Genomic DNA, 25,871 nt, shown 5'->3' with positions numbered 1-25,871 from the left:
TCCATCCAGTGATCTTTTATTATCAGGCACCGCGGCTGGCCTGTGACCTGGAGACGGACGAGCCGGGGTCCCTGGCCCTTGGCCGGCTAAGCAAGGCATCTGAGACCCATTTTACAGGAGGGAAAAATGAGGAGCAGAGGCCTGAGCTCGTAGGAGCAGGCACCAGGGATCCCACCTCTGCCAAGATGTCCTGCCCTGCTCCAAGACTGGCCCACACTGGCTCCCACATTTCAGACAGGACGGTGGGCAGTGGGACGTGCCCTTCGCCCCTTGTGGCAGGAAAGGGACTCAGGTCAGGGAGGAAGGGCAGGACGATCACGCCAATGCTGCCGGCTGGCAAGGGGAGGCCTGGACCCAGGGTTGCTTCCTGCCTTACAGGTGCCCCCTCCCCCACCTCCCCTCCCCCCAGGGTCTACCCAGGGCCTGTCAGAAAACACCTCTGGCTGTGGCGGGGTAGACCTGGCAGGGGAGAGTAGCAGAATGTGGATCTCCACCCAGTTCCTGAGTCACACGACTCACCCAGAGTCTCGGCCCAGACTGGGCCTGGGGTCACGGTGCCAGGTCACCCTTCTGGCCTGTCCACAGCTCTTGGAGCTCGACACGGCAGCCCAGGTCCCGCAGGGCGGCCTTGGCCACGTCCTCGCAGTCGCGGTGGGCTGCTCGGGCCTGTGTGATGAGCGCCTCGGCCCCCAGCTCCAGGATGGGCTTTGAGAAGGCCTGGCTGCGAGCTACCAGGTTGCGGATCAGCATGCAGGCCTGTTTCTGGGAGAAAGAGCAGCTGTGAGGGTCCACTCTGACCTCGGGGCCCTCCTCACAACAGGATGGGGATGAGGATGACTGTGACTGGCATTCAGTGGTGCCTGTGCTGTGCCAGCCTAGACCCAGCTCCCCTTTCTACCCTCTCGGCAGCCCTGGGAGGCAGAGCCAAAGCCCTCATCTCCCAGGCAAGGACACAGGCACGGGGGGCAGCGTCTGGGCCTGATCCCATGGCTGTGGACTCTCAGCCTCCAAGCTGGCAAGGAGCAACCCTAGGCCCCCGAGGCTGGTGCAGAGCTAGGGTAGGGGCGGCCAGGCCGTGGGCAGAGGGTGGCTGTGCGCGGGGTCCGCTTGTCAGCAGGACACTCGTCGGGCGGACATCTGTCTGTGTGCCCCGTGCCTCGGCTGGGGTGGGCGCAGGCTGCTGCCCCAGTGGCTCCCGCCCGCAGCGGAGAGCGGAGGAGAAGCGGGTGTGGGCAAGGAGCTGCCGGCCAGGGTGCTCAGGAGCAGACGCGGCCACGGGCAGTCGAGGGGACCGTGCTGCAGGGTGGGGAGCGGCGGGAGCAAAGGCTCCTGGGGCCGGGGCCTGGAGTGTCTGCGGACCCTGTGCTGGGGCGCGGGAGGCAGGGCGGGGTCTGGGCTGGGGGGGCACACACGGCCATGGAGGCGGGGACGGCACGTCCCATGCCCAGAGCTCAGATGGCAGCCTGAGGAGGAGGAGAGGTTAGGAGAGGAAAAGAGTAAAGGCAGAGAGCGTGGGGGACAGGAAGGGGACAGTGCCGGGCAGCACGCAGCACAGCTTGGAAGACAGGAAGGAAGGAGGCCCCGTGAGGCTCAGGCAGGGACAGGGACAGGGAGAGCCTGTGCCCTGCCCCTCCTGCCCACCTGCCCCACCTGCCCACCTGCCCCCCGTCCGCCCCTGCGCACCTGCACGCCGGCCTCCTGTGGGTGCGCCCTCATGGCCTGCAGGGCTGCCAGCGCCCCGCCGCCCTCCATGATCACCCGGCTGTTCTCCGGCTTGCGCAGGGCCAGGACGCACAGGGCCGCGCAGCTCTGCTCGCACACCTGCGGGGCCGGTCACGGGACAGCTGAGTCGCAGCAGACAGACCCCCGCGTCCCGTCGGCCTGCTGTGGCCGCCACCCCCCCCACCCGTGAGTGCCCATGACCTCCCTTCAGCGGGTCTCTGTCAGCTCACGTGTAACAGCAGCATGACAGCTGGTGACAAAAACACCGGCCCGGCTCTCAGGGGTGCGGAGGGCGCTGGCCCCGGCCAGACCTTTTCCCCGCGCCCACCTCCCGGCCCTGAGGCAGGAGCTTCACGCGGATGTGCAAACCGGGCCTGGACCCCAGCACCCTCCACCCTGTGTGGCCCCGAGGTGGGTACCTGCGGGCTGGCCAGGTGCTGGGTCATGGTGGCCACAATGGACTCCGTCCCGCCAGCACGGACGATGGCGTCCTTCACGTCGTCGTTGCCCGCGATGGCGCGCAGGGCGCTCAGCACTTGCTTCACGAGGTCCTGCACGGAGGCAAAGCATGGCGGTCACCGCAGCCGGCGTCCCTTTCCTGCGCTGTGCAGGGCACGGGCCGAGGTGGGGGTCGGAGGAGGGGCCTGGGGCTGCTGCGCTGCGCGACCCACAGGCCAGGTGCGGCTGCAGGACCGCTACCCCTCTCTCGGAGGAGGAAGGGGAGGGAGACAGACGCCTGCAGTCCCGGCCGCCTTTGTCCAGGATGTGCCATTGGGCGACCTGACCCCCATCTCCCGTAGGGCCAGAGGGACATGTGACTCGGGCCGGCGTCAGCGCACGGGGCCCCCCGGCTACGGCCGCAGGTGCAGGGTGGGCGCTGACCGGCCTGAGCTGGGGACAGCCAACGAGATGCTGCTGGAACCACTGACCGCCCCAGTGGGGAGCAGAGCAGAGAGAGGGAGGGAAACCGAGGCCCACACCCCCAACCGTCCGGGACTGCAAGCAAAAGCACTCCCATGTGCTGAAGCCAGTTTAGATTCAGCTCCCTGGCAGCCGCACAGGCCCCTGGCTGGTGTCTACGCTGGGCTCAGGGGCAGAAGACCACGGTGCCCCGGGCCTTTCCTGCAGCCACACCTGAGCAGGCACGTGTGGGTTTGCTGTCTGCCCTGAGCAGGGCACACGGAGAAGGGGTCGGTAAGTGGCTGCTAGATGAAGGAGTCGAGTAGAGGGCCTCACCCTGTTCTGTGGGCGGGGAGACTGAGGCAGGGAAGGGTAGGGCCTCGCCCATGCACTATGCGCTAGGGTCAGGGCCCAGTTCTGGCCGACACCCCCGGCCCTGATCCTCCCACCTCCTAGTACAAAAGGACACGGCGGCAGGGTGGGTGGGTCTGTTTTCCTCCCAGCTTCGGTTCCTGTCCACTGGTCAGTGACAAGGCTGCACTTTGGCTCTGGGCTTGGCAGACGGGGCCGGCTGGTTGGGACTGCGGCTCGGCCTGCTGGCCGGGACCCGGGGGGCAGAGTGCACAGGGCCACCAGGGGCTTTGCACCCAGAGACGGCTCTGGGCCCCCACCTGGTGGTCATTGCAGTTGGCCAGCAGGGCCACCAGGACGCCCAGGCCCCCGAGGTCGACGATCTCCTGGCAGAACTCGTTGCGGACAGCCAGGCGGGACAGGGTGCTGCAGAGCTCGCTGAGGACGCCGGGGTTGTCGGGGAAGGCTGCGGGCGGGGGGGAAGCACAGGCAGAGGTGAGGGGACCGAGGAGAGTGGAGAGACCCAGCCCAGTGCCCTTGGGTTCCACATGGATCCTGCTGGCCCGCCTGGGGAGTCCGGCCCTCTGCCCCTGCACCAGGAGGGCCCCCCCCAACGCCAGGGAGCACTGCCTGGGCCTGCGGTGCCCCCTGCTGGCCGCTGGGGAAGACAGGACCCTGTGCCCTCCCTCCTCCGCCGTGCCCCAGATACATTCCAGACCAACTGACGGTGGCACCTAAAAAAAGAAAACCATAACAGCACCAAAATAAAACATCCGAGACTATTTTTACGATCCTGGGGCAGGAATGGCTTTTCTAAGCGCAACAGGAAACTCTAGAACATATGGACCGGGTTGACGTGAGCAAAACTGAGTCACAGACGGGGTGCAGAGGCACTGCGCCGGGAAGCAGACGCCCGCGCCGAGGCCAACTAAGCAAACATCCGTGATTCGCACAGAGCCCCGCGACGGTCAGTCCGTGTGCCCACCGGGCTGGGCTGTGGCCTTCAGCCACAGTGCTCCACCCAGTGCTCCTCCGGGTGCTGCCAGGGAGGTGTCCTGTGTGTGCCCACAGCCAGCTGCCTTTCAGTAAAAGAGATGGCCCCCAGTGATGTGGAGGGATCTCCCTCCATCAGCTGAAGGCTCGGCGGGAAACAGGTTTCCCTGAGGAAGAAACTCCAGCTGGGACTGCCCGGGAGTTTCCAGCCTGCCCTGTGGGTTGTAGACTCACCTGCTCACAACCGCACAAGCCCATTCCTTACAAAAAAAATCCATTCGAGGCCGGGTGCAGTGGCTCACACCTGTAATCCAGCACTTTGGGAGCCCAAGGAGGGAGGATGGCTCGAGGCCAGGAGTTAAAGACCAGCCTGGGCAGCATAGCGAGACTCCAAAAAATATTCTCTCCAAAAAATAAAAAAATTAGTTGGGCGTGGTGGTCCAGGCCTGTAGTCCCAGCTACTTGGGAGGCTGAGGTGGGAGGATCGTTCAAGCGTGGGAATTTGGGGTCATAGTGAGCTACGACTGCGCCACTGCACTCCAGCCTGGGTGACAGAGTGAGACCTTGTCTCTTAAAACAACAACAACAACAACAAAACAAAAAAGTCCCTTCATACATACATATCCTGCTTCTCTAGTGAGACCCTAGCTCTTGGAGCTCCTATAAATAAACAAGAAAGATGCAAACAGCCTCCCGGAAAAGCAGCCCGACTCTGAAGATGGCTGGGCCCCGTTCCCAGCTTCTCTGGAGGTGTGGAAGGGAGACTGAGGCAGGCCCGCCTCCCTGGCAGACAGAGCTGGCATCCCACACACAGGCCTGGCCATGGAGCAAGAGCCACAGGGCAGGCAGGGAAGGGGAACTCATTCTTCTAGCACCTTCCGTGTGCTGGAGCTCAGGCAGGCCTTTTCTGGTAGGTGCGACGGACGGGGTGGGAGTGGGGACAGAGGCTTTGGGGGTGCGGGGGTCAGGGTGTGGCCCCCCCCTTGGATGGCTAACGGTGGTCATCCTAGAGCCAGGCACGTGTACGTGCACACGAATTGGTAGCTGAACGTGATCAAAAGTGTAAACCTCCATCGAAGGCTGCTCTGGTGAGTGCTGCCAGCCGAACTTCCCATCCCTCCTGTTTCCCTTTGGGGGAGCTCCCCCTGCCCCTCCCCAGACAGCTCCAGAGACAGGAACAGGACCTGTTCCTGGCCAAGGAGTGCTGGCCTGGAGTCCTCCTGGAGCCAGTGGGGGGCATGGAGACGCTTTTCCAGTGGTGCTGCCACGTAGGTGGGGCTGCAAGTGGAGCCTGGAGCCGCCATGCCCGAAGCGGTCCTGGGCCCCGACTCTCACTCTTGCCACGCTTGTCCGCCCGCCTTGCTTTCACGGGCTCGTGTTGGCCCCCGGCTCCTACCTCTGGCGGCCTCGATGAGCACCTTCAGACCTCTGTTCTCCTGCACAATCATCTTGGCATGGTCGTGGGCGTGGCCGAAGGGCACACGGATGTCATCGTCGAAGGTCATGATGCGCAGGGCCCAGCAGGCCTCCCGGACCACGTCGGCGTGGCGGCCGTGCCGGGCGATGGCGCCGGTCAGCAGGGGCAGCACGCCGGCCTCCACCAGGCCCTGCCGGTTCCGTTCGTGCCTCAGGCAGGCGTGGCGCACGCAGCGGATGCCGGAGCAGGTCAGGTCGGCCGCGCCGGCGTGCTGGGCCAGGGTGGCCACCAGCATCTGCAGGCCCTGGGCGTCCAGGAGGTCTGGCTGGCCATCGGTGAGTGCGGACAGGGCGTTGAGGGCCTGGAGCAGGAGGGCCTGGTCACCCGCTGCAGCGAGCTTCCAGGCGGAGAGGATGATGGGGTAGGCGCCCTTCTGGGCCGCCAGGAAGCGGCAGGCCTTGTCCTGCTTGCACTGGTCGCAGAAGCGGGTGAGGTGGGCCAGCGCCTCCTGGGGGCGAGAGCAGGCCACAGACTCTTGGAGGTCGTCCAGGGCCTGGGGGACACAAGAGCAGCCTCAGTGCCAGCTCGGCCCAGTGCTTTGATGACAGCATCTGCACCCCTGTGGGCTTCCCTCCCCTGGGATCTGGGCCTGTGGTGCAAATGATGTGGGGCCAGGTCCATCCCTGGCAGCCTCCACAGCCGTGCTTTTAGAAGCCTTGAACTTCAGAGGCCAGAGAGAGAGAGACCCAGCCGTCTCAGTGTCCTTGCCAGGGAGCTGCATCCATGAGTGCAGACATATGAAACATTCCAGCCCTAAGTGCTATTAAGAAGCCCCAAGTGACTAGCACTCTGGGAGGCCAAGGCGGGAGGATCGCTCAATGTCAGGAGTTCGAAACCAGCCTGAGCAAGAGCGAGACCCCGTCTCTACTAAAAATAGAAAGAAATTAATTGGCCAACTAAAAATATATAGAAAAAAATCAGCCGGGCATGGTGGTGCACGCCTGTAGTCCCAGCTACTTGGGAGGCTGAGGCAGTAGGATTGCTTAAGCCCAAGAGACTGAGGTTGCTGTGAGCTAGGCTGACGCCATGGCACGCTAGCCCGGGCCTCAGAGTTGAGACTCTGATTCAAAAAAAAAAAAAAAGAAGCCCCAAGTGAGACCAACAGAAGAACCATCCAGCTGAGCCCAGTCAACCAGGCAGAATCGTAGGAAACAAAACAGCCATTGTTTTAAGTTGTTTGTTATGCAGCCCAAACTAACCGGCAAAACCAGAGAGAGAAAAGCCACCTTCAGCAGACCTGCTCATCCTGGATGTCTCCTTTTTGTCTCTCTCACTCACTCCACAAATATTTTCTGAGCACTCGCCAAATGAAACTATACTATGCACAGAGCTGATTTACCTAAATTCAACTCTAAGCTGCAGGGGAAAAAATAATGAGAGAAAAAACAATTTGAACAGGGCAGACCGGTTTCGCTGCCATTCACCTACAGGGTCTCAGGACATGCCTCGGCATGAGCCAAAGATGAATCCACGCGCCCATAGCTTATGATCATATCACTTGCACCCAACCCTCGGAAGGCTGGTTCTGCACAAACCGTCAGCACAAAGGGCTTTGATTTGGCCTAACCTACACGAGAAACAAAGGTGCCTGATGGCCAACCCTCGCTGAGCTCAGATTTGTGGACTTAACTGAGCGCATGTTGCGATGCAACAGAATGTCAAAAAACAAGTTAACGCCAGAGCACGTGACTTGAATAAACATTTCTCCAAAGAAGACATACAAATGGCCACTAAACAAAAGATTTTCAAGGTCATTAGTCATTAGGAAAATGCAAATCAAAACTATAGCAAGATACTTTCTCACAACCATTAAGATGGCCACTGTCAAAAAAAATCAGGAAATAACAAGTGTTGGCAAGGATACAGAAAAATTGGAACCCTTGTGCACTGTTGGTGGGAATGTCAAATGCTGGAGCTGCCGTGGAAAAGTTTGGAGGGTCCTCAAAAAATTAAACATAGAATTGCTGGGTGCAGTAGTGTGTGCCCTGTAGTTCCAGCTACTTGGGAGGCTAAGGTAGGAGGATAGCTTGAGTCTAGGAGTTTGAGACCAGCCTAGGCAATACAGTGAGACCCCCATCTCAAAAAACAAAATAAATTAAACATAGAATTACCACACGATCCGGCAGTTCCACTTCTGGGTATATACCCCAAAGAATTGAAAGCGGAGTCTCAAAGAGAGATTTGTGCACCCCGTTCATGGAAGCATTATTCATAATAGCCAAAAGGTGGAAGTAACCCAAGTGTCCATCAACAAAATTAATGGATAAACAAAACATGGTCCATCCACACAATGGAATTTTATTCAGCCTTCAGAAAGAAGTAAATTCAGACATATGGTACAACACGGATGAACCTCGAGGTCATTATACTAAGTAAAACAAGCTAGTCACAAAAAGACAGGCATGAACCACTGCACCTGCAATCCCAGCACTTTGGGAGGCCAAAGCAGGACAGCCTGAAGCCAGGAGTTTGTGACCAGCATGGGCAACATGGAGAGATGCTGTCTCCACAAAAAATAAAAAAATTAACAGTGAATGGTGGGATCCACACCTGCAGTCCCAGTTACTTGGGAGGCTGACGTGAGAGGATCACTTAAGCCCAGGAGTTTGAGGTTACAGTGAGCTATGGTGACACCACTGCACACCAGCCTGGGCCACAGAGCAAGACTCTGTCTCAAAAAATAAAAAGTAGAATTAATAACAAAAAACAGCAAAGTTTGTAAACAAACAAGGACTTTCTTGTACTGCTGGTAGTATATGGCATAGTCCTTCAATGAGTGGCTTCCTTGGGACCTAGATCTAGGTTCCCCTCTCTGTGACCTTGGGTGAGTCACTGATCCTTGGGAAGCCTCAGAGCCCTCATCAGCAAAATGGGCTAATCACAGATAGAGGGAACACATTTTAGGAATTTAGCACAATGCTGAGCACTAAAGTACTTAAGCAATGAGTGCAAGAGACTATCGTTATTGAGATCCTTCACATATAAAGTTCATCTACAAATCAATAAGGAAAAGATGAATAACCCAATACCCAAAAGGACCAGAAGACAAATTCATTTTCAAATACATTCATCTTTACTAACAAACAAAAGCAGAAACAACCGCAACAAAAAACCCAACCATAAGGAGGCAATTTTCTTTTTCTTGTTTTTTTCTTTTTTGAGACAGAGTCTCACTCTGTGGCCCGAGCTAGAGTGCCGTGGCATCAGCCTCGCTCACAGCAACCTCAATCTCCTGGGCTCAAGTGATCCTCCTGCCTCAGCCTCCTGAGTAGCTGGGACTACAGGCATGCGCCACCATGCCCGGCTCATATTTTCTATATATTTTCAGTTGGCCAATTAATTTCTTTCAATTTTTAGTACAGACGGAGTCTCGCTCTTGGTCAGGCTGGTTTCGAACCAATACCTCTTCAAGGCGGGGAGAAGTAAGCTCCTCACCGTAGGCAGAGCTGGGTTTACGGTCAAGGGCGTCTCCTCCAACTTCCTCTTCTATGCTACGCTCCCTAGCTCCAAAGGGAGTCATTCTTTTCTCTTATGATCTCAATCTCCCCATCTGTAAAACGAGGATCATCACCCCAACCTCGCAGGCGACAATGTTTGAAGAATGACCGAGAGGGCAGGAAGAGCGTAGAGTGCCCGCGCAGAACCCGGCCCACAGTCAGTTCTCAACAAGCGCTAGGGCCTCTGGCCTCGTGACCGAGTTTGGCGGGTGACCTTACGGGAAGCACCGAGCTTCTGTGAGCTGTACCTCCCTTGTTTGGGTCACTAGAGAGGTGACTGCCCGCCGCTGGCCTCCAATTCCCCACCACTAAGTCAGGGGAGGCTCATGCGAGCTGACCCGCCATCCAAGTGCCAGCGAACAGCCAGCCCCCCAGCCGTGCCGCCTCATGACTCCCGTCTCTCTCTGGGAGGCCAGAAAGGCTTCTCCACGGTGCCCTTGACCCCAGGCTCCCAGCGCCGGGGACAACCAAGAGCATGCCGTCCGCTCCCAGCTCGGAGTGTGTGCTGCCCTCAGACTCAGACTCGGGGAGACCTGGCTGCAAACTCGAGCTTGCCCATGCATGCCGGCAGTCCTCTAACCTTCAGAGCCTGGGTTCTGTCGTCCGGGAAACAGGGAAGAGGTGTCCCCACACGGGCTGTTAAGTGATGACGCAGGACTCGCTGCACGGGCTGCCCGCTCCTACCTGCAGGATGCCGTGCGCGGGCTCCTGGAGTCCATCTGCGGAGACTTTAGGTGCCATCTTCACGATGTTCCTCAGATCGACCCCTGCCAGGGTGGGGGGGAGGGGGGTGGTCAGAAAACAAGTGACAGCTGTCAACCTTGTGGACTTACTGGAGTCACGACTCATGTCCCTTCTACTGGGACCGCCTCACTCCAGAAGCCCCCTTTTTTTTTTTTTTGGAGATAGAGTCTTGCTCTGTTGTTGGGGGTAGAGTGCCGTGGCGTCAGCCTAGCTCACAGCAACCTCAATCTCCTGGGCTCAGGCGATCCTCCTGCCTCGGCCTCCTGAGTAGTTAGGATTACAGGCATGTGCTACCGCTCTTGCTCAGGCTGGTCTTGAACTCCTGGCCTCAAGCAAGCCTCCTGCCTTGGCCTCCCAGAGTGCTGGGATTACAGGCTGTGAGTGTCTGGGCCAGCCAACTGGAGCAGAGTAGTAATGAGGCCATCGCCAAGCAAGGCTGCATTACCACACGCCATGTCTGTGCACGAGGTGGCGCATTCAGCCTGGTGGGCTGAGAGAGGGCAGGGGACCCCACAGCCTTCTCCCTTGGGACTCCATCCCTCCTGGCCCTGGCTGTGTTCTTACCCCTGCTGGGACCCCATGGGAAGCCCCTACTGTGCTGGACACTTCTGGTCACTCCGCCAGCCCCTGTCCAGGGCCTACACCGCATTCTGTCCCTGGGAGGCTGACCTCTGACTTCTTTTGACCCCCTGGCACCCTTGCCCTCTGGTTATGGGGCTTTTGCAGTGGGGAGCTGGACTTGAGATTGGGGACAGGAGGGAAATGTGGTGTCTATTCCCTGCTCCCTGCCTCTACCTGAGGGCCTGCCACCTGTCAGGTAACCCTTGCTCAGAACTCCTGCTCTCTGCTGTGGCCCTTGGGGTCCCTGCTGTGGCCGGCGGGGGTCCCCTAACCCTGTGTGCACCATTGCAAACAGCCCCCTGGTGACCCCTCTCCTCCATGGCCCGGTGTGGGGATGCCACCTGTTTCCACCAGCTGGTGACTGACACCCCCTTTTGCCTCCGTAAGCTTGAGGTGGGGTGCAGGTGGGGCAGAGAGGCAGATGGCCCTGCTTCCCAAGCCAGGGTCAGAGAAAGCTTCTCTGAGGGAGTCGCAATTACAGTGAGACCCCCAGGAAGGCTCCGGTCCCATAAATACCTGGGTGAGGCGGCAGCAGAGGGAGGTGGGAATGAGGTGGGGGCAGGGGGGCAGGCCTGCCTGGGGCCGTGTGGGGAGGGGATGGGGCCCAGCGAGTGCCCAGCTGCCATGCCAGGCACTGGGAGGGAGGGCCCCCTCGTTCTTGCATCTCAGAGCCAGGCATGCCAGGTGACAGTCATGCCACCTACCTTGCGATTCAAACTGCTCCACGGCTTCCTTCACTGCCTCTTCCGGCCCCATGGCGAACTCCTCGATGTTCTCGAGCACAGCTGCATCGAAGGTCTCCTGGGTGATACACCTGGAGGCCATCGTCACCTGATGTACGGCCAACAGACACACCTGAGCTGGGAAGTTAGGGTGAGAAGAAAGCTTCGTGACGGAAGGGCAGGCAACTGCAGGGCCTGGCCACCGTGAAAATGCCACTGAGGATGCATCTACCAGGGACTGAAATTTTGTGACCATTCTGGAAAATTGTCACCACTGTGATCACAGGAAAGCATGGTATCCTGATATCCTTAGAGCTTCTAAAAGTACAGAAGGGGCCGGGCAGGGTGACTCAGAGGACGCCTGTAATCTGTAATCCTAGCACATTGGGAGGCCAAGGTAGGAAGACCACTTGAGGCCAAGAGTTCAAGACCAGCCTGGGAAACAGAGAGAGATCTTGTCTGTACAAAACATGAAAAAAAATTAGCAGTTGGCGTGCAGTTGTAGTCCTACCTACTCAGGAGGCTGAGGCGGGAGGATCACTTGAACCCAGAAGTTTGAGTATAGCCCAGGCAACATAGCAAGACCCCATCTCTAAAAAAAAAAATTCTGTGTGTGCGTGTGTGTGTGTATACACATACATAAAAAAAAAAAAAATCTCATAAAAAAGAAGCAAATAAAACCCAGTATGCAGGCCGGGCTTGGTGGCTCACGCCTGTAATCCTAGCACTCTGGGAGGCCAAGGTGGGAGGACTGCTCGAGGTCAGGAGTTCTAAACCAGCCTGAGCAAAAGCAAGACCTCGTCTCTACTAAAAATAGAAAGAAATTAATTGGCCAACTAATATATATAGAAAACATTAGCCGGGCGTGGTGGCGCATGCCTGTAGTCCCAGCGACTCGGGAGGCTGAGGCAGGAGGACCACTTGAGCCCAGGAGTCTGAGGTTGCTGTGAGCGAGGCTGATGCCATGGCACACTAGCCCGGGCAACAGAGTGAGACTCTGTCTCAAAAAACAAATAAACAGGCCGGGCGCTGTGGCTCACGCCTGTAATCCTAGCTCTTGGGAGGCCGAGGCGGGCGGATTGCTCAAGGTCAGGAGTTCAAAACCAGCCTGAGCAAGAGCGAGACCCCGTCTCTACTATAAATAGAAAGAAATTAATTGGCCAACTGATATATATATATATAAAAATTAGCCGGGCATGGTGGCGCATGCCTGTAGTCCCAGCTACTCGGGAGGCTGAGGCAGAAGGATCACTCAAGCCCAGGAGATTGAGGTTGCTGTGAGCTAGGCTGACGCCACGGCACTCACTCTAGCCTGGACAACAAAGTGAGACTCTGTCTCAAAAAAAAAAAAACAAAAAACAAATAAACAAAAAACCCAGTATGCAGTAAGGCACAGTCTGGAAACCAGGGGAAGGGTCGCAGTAATTAGATGGCCCATTAACTCTGGGCAGAGCCTTCTCTTCTGGGGGGCTGCAGACAGGTCATGTTAAATAAGACAAAACCCTCAGTAACAACAGCAATGCCCTTTCCCCGGTGTACAGAATCTCAGCATGAAGGTCCCCACAGGTGCAAGCGGGCCACTAACACCTCAAGCTTGCCAACCTTCCTGTGTGACAAAGGGGGAAACGGGCCTTAGGCCCAGAGCCTAACAAAGGTTAACAGCCTTTTTCGTTTTAATTGTTTCATTATATCTACAATGTTTACTACAGTAATACCAAGTTTCCATTCTGGAATTGATACCAAGTTTCCATTTAAAATATGTCACTTTCTTGTTTGTTTGTTTTGCTTTGAGATGGGTCCTAACTGTGTTGCCCAGGCTAGACTAGAACTCCTGGCCTCAAGTGGATCCTCCCACCTCTGCCTCCTGAGTACCTGGGCCTACAGGCACAAGCCACTGCACCCAGCTGAATAAACATCACTTTGTAAACACGTAGTAAAGTTGCAAGAATACCGCCATGCCCGTCACCTAGCATCATCGATTGTTAACATTTGGCCCCATTTATCTATGGGTGTGTGTGTGTGTGTGTGTGTGCGCTTGTACGCCCTTTGAGTGTGTCCCAGGCCCTGGACCCCTTCTTTCCTAAAGACATCAGCACGAATCTCCCATGGAAAGGACATTCTTTTACATAACCACAACATAAATGAAATTTCACACTGAGACAATAAACAGTCCTAATAGACAGTCCATGATCAACTTTCTCATTTGTCTTAATATTGTCCTTTTTTTGTTTTTTTGTTTTTGAGACAGAGTCTCGCTTTGTTGCCCATGCTAGAGTGAGTGCCGTGGCGTCAGCCTAGCTCATAGCAACCTCAACCTGGGCTGAAGCAATCCTGCTGCCTCAGCCTCCCCAGTAGCTGGGACCACAGGCATGCGCCACCATGCCTGGCTCATTTTTTCTATATGTGTATTAGTTGGCCAATTAATTTCTTTCTATTTATAGTAGAGACGGGGTCTCGCTCTTGCTCAGGTTGGTTTCAAACTCCTGACTTCGAGCAATCCGCCCACCTCGGCCTTCCAGAGTGCTAGGATTACAGGTGTGAGCCACTGTGCCAGGCCAATACTGTCCTTTAAAACAATGTGTGTGTGTGTTTCTTTCCTGGTCCTGGATCCATTCTAGAATCACATATTACATGAAAAGTGTTGGGGGGTGGAAAAGAGCACAGGGGTACAGAGATCTGCCAAAAATCCCAGTGTGTACTTGGGAAACTGAGGTGGGAGCATCGCTTGAGCCCAGAAATCTGAGGCTGCAGTGCGCAATGACTGCACCCTTCAACGGCCACTGCACCCCAGCCTAGGCGACGTGGAGACACCCCATCTCTAACAGAATTTAAAAATTAAAAATAATAAAAATGAGGCCGGGCGTGGTGGCTCACACCTATAATCCTAGCGCTCTGGGAGGCCGAGGTGGGCGGATTGCTCGAAGTCAGGAGTTTGAAACCAACCTGAGCAAGAGCGAGATCCTATCTGTACTAAAAATAGAAAGAAATTAGCTGGACAACTAAAAAAAAATATATATATATACAAAAAATTAGCCGGGCGTGGTGGCGCATGCCTATAGTCCCAGCTACTTGGGAGGCTGAGGCAGGAGGAGGATCGCTTGGGCCCAGGAGTTTGAGGTTGCTATGAGCGAGGCTGACGCCACGGCACTCTAACCCAGGCAACAGAGTGAGACTCTGTCTCAAAAAAATAATAATAATAAATAATAAAAATGTAAAAATCCCATGGTAAGTCTGGGCATGTGGAAAACAGGGCACTGTAGCCCGCGGTTTTCTCTTGGCGGGAGGCGGCACAAGATGTGGAGAGCATTCCACCTGTGTCCACGCAGACTCAGGGCATGCCAGGGGCGTGGCGCCTGGGATCTGAGTCCCAGGCCCTCCACTCTTCCTCAGTCTCCGCGGTGAGGGAAACACGGAGCCCATCTCACAGAACAGCAGTGCAAATGCAACCAACTCCCATAAAGCCCTGAGGACAGGATCTGCACAGACCAGCTCAGTAAACATTAGCTCTTTGTTCCTTTCCTTCCCTGTAATACCACATGACCCCAAGGCCAGCTTCACCTCCCAGACCCGCAGCGCCAGAGGAAGCTGATAAGCTGCTGGGACAGCAGGGGTCACAGCAGAGAAAGAGGTTAACACTGCAGCCCCAGGCGAGGGGACAAGAGGAAGTTGTCAAATCCATGTCCCCGAGCATTTGGGAGAAAGGGTTTTTAAAGATTGGCCAGGTGAGGTGGCTCACACTTGTAATCCCCGCTCGCTTGAGGTTAGGAGTTCGAAACCAGCCTGAGCAAGAGCGAGACCCCTGTCTCTACTAAAAATAGAAAGGAATTAATTGGCTAACTAAAACTATATAGAAAAAATTAGCCGGGCATGGTGGCGCATGCCTGTAGTCCCAGCTACTCGGGAGGCTGAGGCAGGAGGATCGCTTGAGCCCAGGAGTTTGAGGTTGCTGTGAGCGAGGCTGAGGCCACGGCACTCACTCTAGCCCGGGCAACAGAGTGAGACTCTGTCTCAAAATAAATAAATAAATAAATACAATACAATAAAAAAAATAAATATAGTTTGGCAGGCAAAGGGTTAGGCGATTGGGTCTGCTAATTGGCTGGGTTGGGGTGGAACCATAGATGTGTAGAAGTTGTCTTCTTGCCCAGTCGGTTCTTGGGCAGGGGTCACAGGCATGTTGAGTCAGTTCCTTGTCATGGGCCACTGGTTTATCTCTAAAGCTGGCCTCGGGTTTCACAAGGTGATGGTATCTATGGGGAGAGTTAAGAATCTCTATGACCACCAGCTAAGTGACTCCTGAGGAGCAATTACAGGCAAGCAAACTAGGGGACAATGGCTGGCTATCATTTTTAACTATGCCTGTGCCTTTGTAGAGTTTAGGCCCCTAGCACAGTTCTCACCTTGCACCCTTATTAACTTATAAAGGGCGGTTTCAGTAGGACCCTGCCTCTGTCACAGGGTGGCCACTGACTGTTCGCTGGCTGCAGTGGAAACCTGGCCCGGGTGGTGGGAGCAGAGTTCATCCTGTAGCACCCAGCCCAGAAGCTCCAGCCCTTCAGCCTGGCCAGGACACCCCAACCACTTACCACCTTGAGCACCCCACTGAGAAATTTTTTTAATTTTTATTTTTTGTAGAGATGCAGTTTTGCTATGTTGCCCAGGCTGCTCTTGAACTCCTGGCCTCAAGCGATCCTCCCGCCTTAGCCTCCCAAAGTGCTGGGATGACAGGCGTGAGCCACAGGGCCCAGCCAAAACTCTGTTACTCTTTTCCTTGACCTTGACATTGAAATCCTTAGCAACCCTTAAAGGGCTCCTTCCTGTTCTTCAGGGCCAGAGAGCAGAGGACCTATCTGCAAAGGATTGAGGTGTGGGATTTGGTGCCCTAACCCTTCTGCATAAGCTGGCCAAATTACCTCTTAATTAATAATGTCCTGGTGAGACAGCCCTTTATAAGATGAATAAAGGGCCACGAGGTTATAGATATGGGGGAAACATATCTATAACCAGCCATTGTTCCCTAGCTTGCTTTCCTAGAATTGCTTACTACTTAGGAGTCATAAAGATTCTTGGCTTTCTTCATTGCTCCCACAGATAATATGACCCTGGTGAAACCTAAGGCTAGTTTCTGAGATAGCTTCCAGGGCCTGCATTCTGGTGGGACCGCTGACCGGTGGCCCCACACCAAGGGACTGACTCAACTGGTCTTGTGCCCCCACCCGAGAATCGACTCCATTTCTACACGCCTGTGGTTCCGCCCCGAACCCAGCCAAATTCTCACAGATTTGAGAAATTCCTCCTGTCTCCTCGCTTGGGATCCTGCTACATAAAACTCTTTCTCTGGTGCAACCCCGGCTGTCTCAGCGTGCTGGCTCTTCCCTGTGCAGCGGGCAATACCACCTGGCTGGGCTGTTAAAAAACCAGGGTCTCTTGGCCGGGCCCAGTGGCTCACGCCTGCAATCCCAGCACTCTGGGAGGCCGAGGCCAGTGGATAGCTCGAGGTCAGGAGTTTGAAACCAGCCTGAGCAAGAGCGAGACCCCATCTCTACTATAAATAGAAATTAATTGGCCTACTAAAAATATACAGAAAAAATGAGCCGGGCATGATGGCGCATGCCTGTAGTCCCAGCTACTTGGCAGGCTGAGGCAGGAGGATCGCTTCAGCCCAGGAGTATGAGGTTGCTGTGAGTGAGGCTGACGCCACAGCACTCACTCTAGCCTGGGCAACAAAGCGAGACTCTGTCACAAAAAATAAAAAATAAACCGGGGTCTCATCTGGGATCGTCCTGCTGGACACTTTCCCTCAGCTTAGCAGCCTCTGGCCAGTGGCACAGATTTAGAGATGCGCCCCAGTGTCCGGCCGCTCCGTCCTCCTGGGCTGAGGGCCATCTCCGGCACTGCCCCTCCCAGTGGGACATGGTCGACCCACAGTGCCTGGAACTGTTTGGGGCGGAGAAACAGTTTCTGGAAATGGACGGTGTCTCTGGTGAGTGCTGGAAACACATCCCGCACCCCCTTCCTTCTCCTGATCACGGCTTCGCTGGAGGCACCGTGGCTCCTTTGCAGGGCTTGGGGGGCTGTCCCTGTGCTATCGGAAGATAATGTTATCTCGTTTCACAGGAGCTCTGTCTGTTAGAACGGTCCTGAACTTTTGACTTGTGTGTGCGTGTGCGCCATCCACTTTACTTTGATCGTGGCTCCCTTGCCTGTCCCTGCACTTCACCTTGGGTCTCTTCCCACTCGCCCCTGCAGAGCTGAGGGGAAGGGCTTGGGAAACCGCGTCGTGTTCGTTCTATACCTGTTCTCTGCCGCTGCAGCCAGGAGACCAGTGGGACCCCCACAGGCCCCGTTCCCACTACCGCGGGGACTATCCGGGCTCACTCAGCTCAAATGTAAAGGGCTGAGTGCAGTGCGCCCCCCGTCCCAGGTCACCTCTGCCTTTTCGCAGCTTCTGCACAGAGAAGGGCCTACCCGGGGATCACAGGACTCTCTATCCCAGTGGGAGCATGCGTGCTGAAATCCCGCTGAGCTCTGCTTTGGGAAGCATTATCCCATGGCGTTACTCAGCGAGGGGAGCGCCCCGATCCATCTTCCGGGGCTGCACTTGTGCCCACTGTCCTGTTTTCTCTCTGCCACTCTGGGCTTCCTATCAGACCAAGAAAATTGAAAGTCTGATTTGGGTCCAATCCAGCACACTGGGTGTCTCTCCAAACTACTGGAGACTCTCTCTCTCTTTTTTTTTTTTTTTTTTGAGACAGAGTCTTACTCTGTCGCCCGGGCTAGACTGCCGTGGTGTCAACCTCGCTCACAGCAACCTCCAACTCCTGGGCTCAAGCGATCCTCCTGCCTCAGCCTCCCTAGTGGCTGGGACTACAGGCATGTGCCATCATGCTCGGCTAATTTTTTTTTTCTATACATTTTTAGTTGTCTAGCTAATTTCTTTCTATTTTTAATAGAGACGGGGTCTCACTCTTGCTCAGGCTGGTCTTGAACTCCTGACCTTGAGCGATCCTCCTGCCTTGGCATCCCAGAGTGCTAGGATGACAGGCGTGAGCCACCACACCCAGCCTGGAGACTCTCTTTTTGAACCAGAACAACAACAGTATGGGGAGCCAGGCACTCGCCATGCCAGAAGGAAGCCGGCTGAGACGCCTTCTCAAAGATTGTGAGTCCTTCAGCTTTTCCCCAATGTCCCGCCAATAGCTTTTGTTTACAACACTGGCCACGCTTCTTGCTGGGGTCAGGAGAACAGTTAGATTTATTCTGTAGAAGGGAAGAAAAATAGGATGAGATCCCCCACGTGCTGTGTGTTTTGTTACTCTGGCAAAATAAGTCAATGGAGAAAAGGTGTAAGATTATGATTCAGTAGGTAATAACGGAAAAAAGCCTGTGCTGCCTGAATCCTGAGAAAAAGATGATAAATCCATACGGTTATTTTATCGTCACCGTAATTATCACTGTTACCGGGTTATCCGTGTCTGGGCTAGTCTATGCCACACCATAATGGTTCCCTGCTAGCCTTTGCTTAGACATCCTGAACACTTAGGCTTATCGAGGATGCTACCCTTTTGGGCTGTGACTTTAGCCACACTTTTATCCCTCCTTCTTTTGTCACACAGCCTAGAACGGCATGACAACACAGTTAATTAAACTATCCCAAAATAGTTTTAAGGGAAATCTGTCTGATTGTTGGATTTCTTGGCATCTTCCCAAATCCAACCAAGAAAAATATTTGCCATTGGTGACCCCTGTGACTGACTCTGTAGGTCCCTGACGTGACCACCCACTTAGATCTTCCTCTGTCCTTAACTACTTTTTAAGTTCAATTGGTCACCCATCAGGGTACCCCTACCCCATATCCCTCCACTTGTCCCAACTCGTCAAGGTCCGCAGAGAACAGTGGTCCATGGGACCCCCTCAATCCTTAGCTTATTAGACTAACAAATGTAACCGGGATTGGATGGGGAATTGTCGGCTTTATGCCAACAGGTAACACACTTGAAATAACATGTAGATAGATTTTAGAAAGCTTATGAATATCATGACCCTTGGTTTGATTCTGTGCTGGCTAAGCTCTCTATAAATAAACCCATAAATGAATACACCCTCGGAGACATTACATGCACGGCCCTGGGATATACCTTTGTCTGTGGCATGGGGTCTGACCCTCCATTGCTGGGCTGGGCCCGCTGTTATATAGACAGCCTGCACACAGAGGCTCTCACCTGCTAGCTCACTTCACAGCTCCTTTTACTACCTTCCCTAATAATCAGAGTCTCCACTCCCTGCCCGACAGACTTAAGAGAGGGCTGCCAAGAGGATACCAGGACACCTGGTGGCAAAGCCTGCTGGGAATACTACCGTGTTTCCCTGAAAATAAGACCTACCCATAAAATAAGCCGTAGCAGGATTTCTAAGCATTTGTGCAATAGAAGGCCTACCCCGAAAATAAGACCTAGTGATGGGCATGGCTACGCAGCGTTTCTGCACAACCCATGCATTTCATCGCGTAGCGGTAAAGAAGACTAGCAGCCTTTCTCATCTGCCCCATGATAGCTCCGTTGCTCGACATGAGAGATTGGGGCCAATGGTTCTAAAGGAAATAGAATCACAAGAAATTCAGAATGGAATTTGGGGTTTGGAGAGTTATGATGATATTCCAGAAGAAGACAACTTAACTATATTTGAATAAATGTAGATTCTTGTACCGTACTTAAAAAAAAAAAAAAACACATCCCCTGAAAATAAGCCCTAGGGTGTCTTCTTGAGGAAAAATAAACATAAGACCCTGTCTTATTTTCGGGGAAACACGGTAGTCCCTATGTATAGACTGCAAGGGTCCTCAAACTTTTTAAACAGGGGGCCAGTTCACTGTCCCTCAGACCGTTGGAAAGTGTGCACTGTGGTCCCAGGACTAGTCAGCTGCTAAGCAGGTCAGGCAGAGGCGGCAAAAACACCTGGAGGGCCAGATAAATGTCCTCAGCGGGCGGCATGTGGCCTGTGGGCTGTAGTTTGAGGACACCTGATATATAGAGTATATGCCAATAGAGACACGATTAGAAGTCTGTCTGTCTGTGAGTCTAGGACTGATCACAGAAGAAACTACAAAAAGCCTTAGGGCTCAAAAAAGCTCCCTCAACTTGCTAGCTCAGGTAGTCCTAGATAATCAGGCGGTGCTAGACTTCCTGTGGGCTAAACAAGGGAGAGTCTGTACAGCGTTAAACACTACCTGCTGGGTCTATGTAAACATCTCAGAAGTTGAAACCCGAATAGAAAAAATTTCCCAACAAACTGTGTGGCTATTAACAGGTCTCTACTAGTGACCCCACACCTGATTGGTTTTGGGGATTATTCACTTGAATTCCCCAGAACTTCAGATCAGTTCTGCAGGGACCCCTGAAGCTGGGACTCTCACTCCTTATCCTAGGGCTTGTTATCTATTTTATAAGCCATTGTTCACTGACTACTGCACTAAGGCTGTAAATGAAAGTACTAATGTTCTCGTCATGCAAATTTTAGATCTGAAACCCAGCACCTGTGAATACTTGCAGACAACTCCAAAATGGTTTCATTCCTCTCACCCTGGCCTCAATCCCCAACTATGCCCCTTGTTCCCTTGGCAGAAAGAAGCCAGACTGGTCGTCTGCCCTTTTCCATCTCACTAGCCCACACCTCAGGGATGAGGTGGAATCAAGCCCAGGGGTGACTGAAACCGCCCTTTATAAATTAATAACGGGGTGCAAGGTGAGAACTGTGATAGGGCCCTAAACTCTACAAAGGCACAGGCACACTTAATAATAATGATAATAATCAGCCATTGTCCCCTAGTTTGTTTGCCTATAATTGCTCCTCAGGAGTCACTTAGCTCATGGTCCTAAAGATTCTTAACTCTCTCCATAGATACTATCGCCTTGTGAAACCTAAGGCTAGCTTTAGAGATATCCTTCAGGCCCTGCATTCCAGCTGACCCACCCAGACCAGTGGCCCATAACAAGGAACTGACTCAACTAGTATTGCAACCCCTCCTCAAGAATCAACTCATCAAAGAGAATTTCTACACACCTATGAACCCGGCCAATCAGCAGACCCAATCGCCTAACCCTTTGCCCACCAAACTATCCTTAAAAACATTTACTCCCAAATTCTCAGGGAGACAGATTTGAGAAATTCTTCCCATCTCCTCACATGGTGCTCTGTGATATCAACCTCTTTCTCTGCTGCAACTCTGGCTGTCTCGGTGTAATGGCTCTTCTCTGTGCAGCAGGCAACACAACCCTACTGGACTACAACACTACAGGGGAATGTCACCACGCCTACTTTACTGATGAAGAATCTGAAGCTCAGAGAAGGAAGAGCCTGCAGAGGTCACATAGGCAATAAGAGGCCTGGCCAGGACCCCATCACTCTATCCGGCCTCAGTAACATCATCATCCCTCCCCTGGGTCCTCTGAGGAGCTTCCACCAGCCCTTCCAGGCTGCTGCCTTCCCTGATCACTCAGACGGAGCCCATCCCATGCTCTCTGGCCCCAGCTCCGCCCCACAAACCTCACTTTGCCCCGTTGTGGAGCTCACCGAGTTGGGGAGATCTGGCTCTGTGATCACCCCCGAATAGAATCCTCCTATGCTGGGCACAGGGCTGGGTGGGAGGAGGAAAGTACGGATCTGGAACATGTGAGAAAGAGGGTACCTTGGGATGGTCATGTGGGAGCCACCTGGGGAACAGCCCAGGCCAGGAGAGGGGTGGGAAACAGCATTATCCGTCCCCAGAATGTGTCCAGGGGGTGCTGGGGGTAAGGCGAAAGGTTAGCAGGGCTCCCAGCTGGCAGCCCGTTTCCCTCCCTAAGCCACAGTTCTGCTCACTAACAAAACAGTGTCATGACATGTGGGGACCCCGGATTAACGACCCCATCCCCCTTTACCAGCCACACCCACTCTGGTCCATGCACCATCCTCCCCTCCCCGATGGGCGGTCTCACCAGCCTCCTCCCTGCCGCACCCTGCAACTCCATTTCCCAGGCAGCAGCCTTGAAAGCCCACAGACCCCAACCTCAGTAGCCTGCTCGAAACCGTGCAGCTGGCTTCCTGACCCACTCAGAAGAAAACCCAGCCCCCTTTCCAGCACTTTCCCTGTGCAGACTTTCCCACCGGGGCTTCCCTGCCTCGTTCCCATCCTCCCCGGCTACCCAAGGAAGACCCCTGGACACCACTCAGGCTAACGCAGCCCCTGCGCTCCGATCGCACCACTCTCTCACGCCGTTCATTCGTTTGTACCGTCTAGCCTCCTTGCCTCCCTCCACTGCCTAGGGCGGGCCCGACACGCAGCAGGCGCTCCGCACACAGGTGTCGAAAGAATGAATAAAATAAAAGCGAAGGCCGGGGGAAGCGGGCGCTTTTTGTCCCCGGGCGGCTTCTGTAAGATTCTTTCATTCCCCAACACCGAGTCCCCCCAGGGTCGCGTCACAGCCACCACCCCGATCCAGCGGCGCCCGCTCCCCTCTCCGCGCGCGACGGGGCTCGGTGGCCGCCGCCGCTGCTCACCGAGTCTCCGCGGGCCACGTGAGGAAAGGGTGGGGTTCGCGGCTTGTCACCCCCGGCGCGACCGCGCACCCCTACCGGCCGCCGTACTCGCGCAGGCGCCGTGGCGCCTCCTCGTCTCGGCTTCCCTCAGCGCCCCCGGACGGCTCCTTGGGCAACGGAGGGTGACCGCGAACGCAAGTAAAGCCGAGAGGGCCACCTGGTGCGCGCCGGAGGCATTTTTGCCGCCCTTTCCGGACGTCTCACTGTTGTCGCTGCCCCCGGCCCAGGGAAATTTTTCGCCTTGGGAGCGTCCGCCCAGAAGAAGTCGGCAGCGCGCCTGCGCGAGGGAGCGCGGCAGCGGCGGCCTGCGCCTGCGCACCTGGGCCCGGCGGCGGCTTGCGCCTGCGCGGCGCGGCGCTGCGGAGACCGTTGGCTCATTTGCATGTCCCCGCCTCGCGCGGCGGCGGCGGCGGCGGCGGCTGGTGAGGAGCCTGAGGTGGCGGCGGGGGCGGCTCCGCGCGCGGTGGGCTCGGGGTGAGGCCCGGGACCTGGCGTCGTCGGCGGGTGGGCCCTGGGGTGGGGGGCTCGGGCTCAGCCCTGGGGGGCCCCGGGCTCGGTGATGGCGTCGCGGGCTCGACCCTCAGCCTGCGGCGACGGACGCGTCCCGGCCGGGCTGGCCTGAGGGGCGGGCTGCGGCCTCCAAGGCCCGGCGCCCCCATTTCTTCGTCCTGGGAGGCCGGGAGAAGGCGAGCCTCGTCCGCAGAGGGCTCGTCGGTTCACCGGTTCATTCATTCCGCCTCAGCCCCGAGCGGCCTCTGCTTTTGGGGTGATAACGGTGGCCGGGCGCCGCCTCGGGCCCTTGACCTCTTGGGAACTGGCCCAGTCCCCACAGCAGCCCCCACTGTTAGGGTCCCGTCCCTTAGGTGGGGAACAGAGGCGCAGGAAGGCTAGGTCATTTGATTTGAACCCAGGTCACCTGACTCGGAGACCCTGCCCTTCGCCAGCAGGGAACAAGGGGGCGCCCCGGGGAAAAGGGCCGAGGGGGCTTCAGCCCTTGGGTGGGGGCGATGGTTATAGGGCATGGCTGTAAGGTGGGGACAGGCCTGCCTCTTGAAGTTGGAGGTGACGGGCCACCGGACTCCTCAGTGCTGCTGCTTAGTCTTTTCCTGCTCATTCTTTGGGGCTTTGTCTCCACTACCAAGCAAGCGCCCTGGCTGCCAGGTTCAAGTCCAGGCTGTCTGACCTTGGGTGGGTCGCTTATCCTGAGTCTCCCTTTTTCCTCCTTTGTATCATGTCACTCGCAATAGGACCCTCCTCTTCTGGGGGGTTGCTTGCAAGAAGCAAAGCAGATGGTGCAAGGACCCAGTAGTGCGTGCCCAGTGAGCTCTGTCATTGGTCTGGGATTCCTCCACGCGCTGGTCGAGGGGCTTTTCTCAGGAGGGGAAGTAAGTTTTTAGAGCCTCTTTGCCCAGTCTGCGAAATGGGAAAAGAATTGATCGTGTGTCTTTCCTACCCTCCGTTGGCGAGCATCGCGCTCCTGCTCTTCCTCTGCTGTTACGCTGGGTTACCGTGTGTTGGCTCGGGATTGCTTTTGCAGAGCCTTTTTTTTTTAATGGATTCTGAGGACACAGACTCAGAGGTTTGTCTCGCTCCTTCTAAGCCAACACACCTGTGAACTTGATGCGGGCAGAGGCCCCCTTAAAAGAATCGGCTTGCCTCCAAGTACCATGCCAGGATATGGATTACTGCCTTGTTGCTTTGAGGACTAGGTGAAATAGAGTGATTGGGCTCTATTAGTGTGAGTTGTAATTCTTAGTGTGGGTTTTTTTTTGTTTTTTTCTTCTCTCTCTCTCTCTCTCTCTCTCTCTCTCTCTCTCTCTCTCTCTCTCACTACAGGTCAAAGAAACATGGCAGCAAGGCGAATTGCTCAGGAGACTTTTGATTCTGTATTACAAGAAAAAGCTAAGCGATATCACATAGACCCCAGTGGTGAGGCTGTAGGTGAAACTCTTCAGTTTAAAGCTCAAGGTAAAATTTTGTGGGGGGGTAGGGGGTGGGAGGCTGTTTAGGGGCCAGAGCAGGACGATTTCAATACCTAGGCAAGCTATGCAACTCCTCTTATCTTTACTTTCCTTATTTGTAATAAGGATTTTGTAGTAACATTTTTTTCTGGGCCCACCTGTCTGTCACATCATGGTGTGGAATGTGGTATTGTCATTATCTGGAGCTTCTCCTACCCAGACATCCTCCACACCTAAAGAGAGGTTCTCTAATTGCTCTCCTGGCTCCATCCCGCCACTGCTGCCCAGGATTAAACTCTTACCAGTTCTCTCCTGGATTATTGCAACAATTTCCTCCTGCAGGGTCTCTCTGCTTCTGGCTTCATTCCCCTCAAATCTGCCCTCCATATAGTTGCTCTCCATGTCTATTAGTGCCAACCTCACTGGGCCACTGCCCTTCTTGGATTCTTGGGGCTCCCCGTCGCAGGGTTACATCCTCAGATGAGTACGGGAGCAGCCAGGTCATAGCATATGTGCAAGACAGAAGGGCATGGGAAGCCTGTAGAGCTGCTGAGTGTAGGCACTGCCTGCAAACATTCTCTTTGGAAAGTTTTGACACACCATGCCAGCAGAGTCAAAAACAATGTCTACACAGATTGCAGGATGATGTGAAGGTCCCTCACCACCTGCCTTGGGCCTTACCTTTCAGTGCTACTGTGCTGCCTATTGTCTGTGCTTGGAATCCCTACTGTCCTAGCTCTGCCTGGTTAATTCTCTCAGGTACCAAGACTCAGACTCACAGTACCTTTCCCTAGGAAGCCTCAGCATACCTTGAGGTTGATTTGATTGCACTTCCCCACTCCAGGGACGTACACTGCAACCATTCACTTCTCTGCCCTGGGCCTGCCTCCTCCATGCAGTGATGCTCCCAGCTGCACCAGCCATGGGGTAGAGATTTCCTCAGTGTTGGCTGAGTAAGTCTAAGTGTTTGGAGTAGGAGTAATAAACATACCTTGGACCTGGAGAAACCAAGGCTCAGAAGTTGTCTCTAGATTTTGAGTTTTCAAAAATTACCTGAATACTACATGAAAACATTCTTGTTATAAAAGATCAGAACAGGCCGGGCGTGGTGGCTCACGCCTGTAATCCTAGCTCTCTGGGAGGCCGAGGCGGGCGGATTGCTCGAGGTCAGGAGTTCGAAACCAGCCTGAGCAAGAGCGACCCCGTCTCTACTATAAATAGAAAGAAATTAATTGGCCAACTAATATATATACAAAAAATTAGCCGGGCATGGTGGCGCATGCCTGTAGTCCCAGCTACTTGGGAGGCT

General features: G+C 55.0%; 2 protein-coding genes across 6 annotated transcripts in view; one reads left to right on the top strand and one right to left on the bottom strand.

The window, feature by feature from the left end:
* On the bottom strand, positions 1-22,900 carry ARMC6 (armadillo repeat containing 6). The gene is made up of 8 exons (XM_012741434.3): positions 22,563-22,900; positions 11,010-11,165; positions 9,625-9,707; positions 5,363-5,936; positions 3,294-3,439; positions 2,142-2,273; positions 1,684-1,821; positions 1-762 (listed from the first exon to the last, which is right to left on the bottom strand). Exons 2-8 carry the CDS (start codon positions 11,128-11,130, stop codon positions 550-552), a joined length of 1,407 nt encoding a protein of 468 aa, XP_012596888.2. The 5' UTR covers positions 11,131-11,165; positions 22,563-22,900; the 3' UTR covers positions 1-549.
* Positions 22,901-22,982: 82 nt separating this feature from the next.
* Positions 22,983-25,871, top strand: part of SUGP2 (SURP and G-patch domain containing 2) — a 34,845-nt gene continuing 31,956 nt past the window's right edge. For 3 of the 5 annotated variants that reach the window (XR_012918879.1, XR_012918880.1, XM_012741433.2), the window contains exons 1-2: positions 22,984-23,075; positions 24,438-24,569. Coding sequence is in view for 3 of the 5 variants with exons in the window: in XM_012741433.2 (XP_012596887.2) it covers positions 24,449-24,569 (121 nt within the window). In the remaining 2 variants the exon portion in view is untranslated. Of the gene's footprint in view, positions 23,076-23,462; positions 23,987-24,437; positions 24,570-25,871 lie in introns of those variants that run through there. The other 2 variants (XM_076001561.1, XM_076001562.1) reach the window with 2 other exon arrangements.

This window comes from Microcebus murinus, chromosome 4 (genome assembly GCF_040939455.1).
Source record: "Microcebus murinus isolate Inina chromosome 4, M.murinus_Inina_mat1.0, whole genome shotgun sequence".
NCBI classification, from domain to species: Eukaryota; Metazoa; Chordata; class Mammalia; order Primates; family Cheirogaleidae; genus Microcebus; species Microcebus murinus.
The sequence above is the reverse complement of the archived record's forward strand: the minus strand, read 5'-3'. Positions and strand labels throughout refer to the sequence as shown.

Bases quoted from the DNA above. Each gene is read 5' to 3' on its own strand.
- ARMC6 (XM_012741434.3), bottom strand. From the start codon at position 11,130: ATGGCCTCCAGGTGTATCACCCAGGAGACCTTCGATGCAGCTGTGCTC. The intron at 5,937-9,624 runs GTAGGAGCGGGC...TGTGTCCCCCAG, and splicing joins CCGCGCACGGCATCCTGCAG to GCCCTGGACGACCTCCAAGA. The intron at 3,440-5,362 runs GTAGGAGCCGGG...CCCCGCCCGCAG, and splicing joins GCTCATCGAGGCCGCCAGAG to CCTTCCCCGACAACCCCGGC.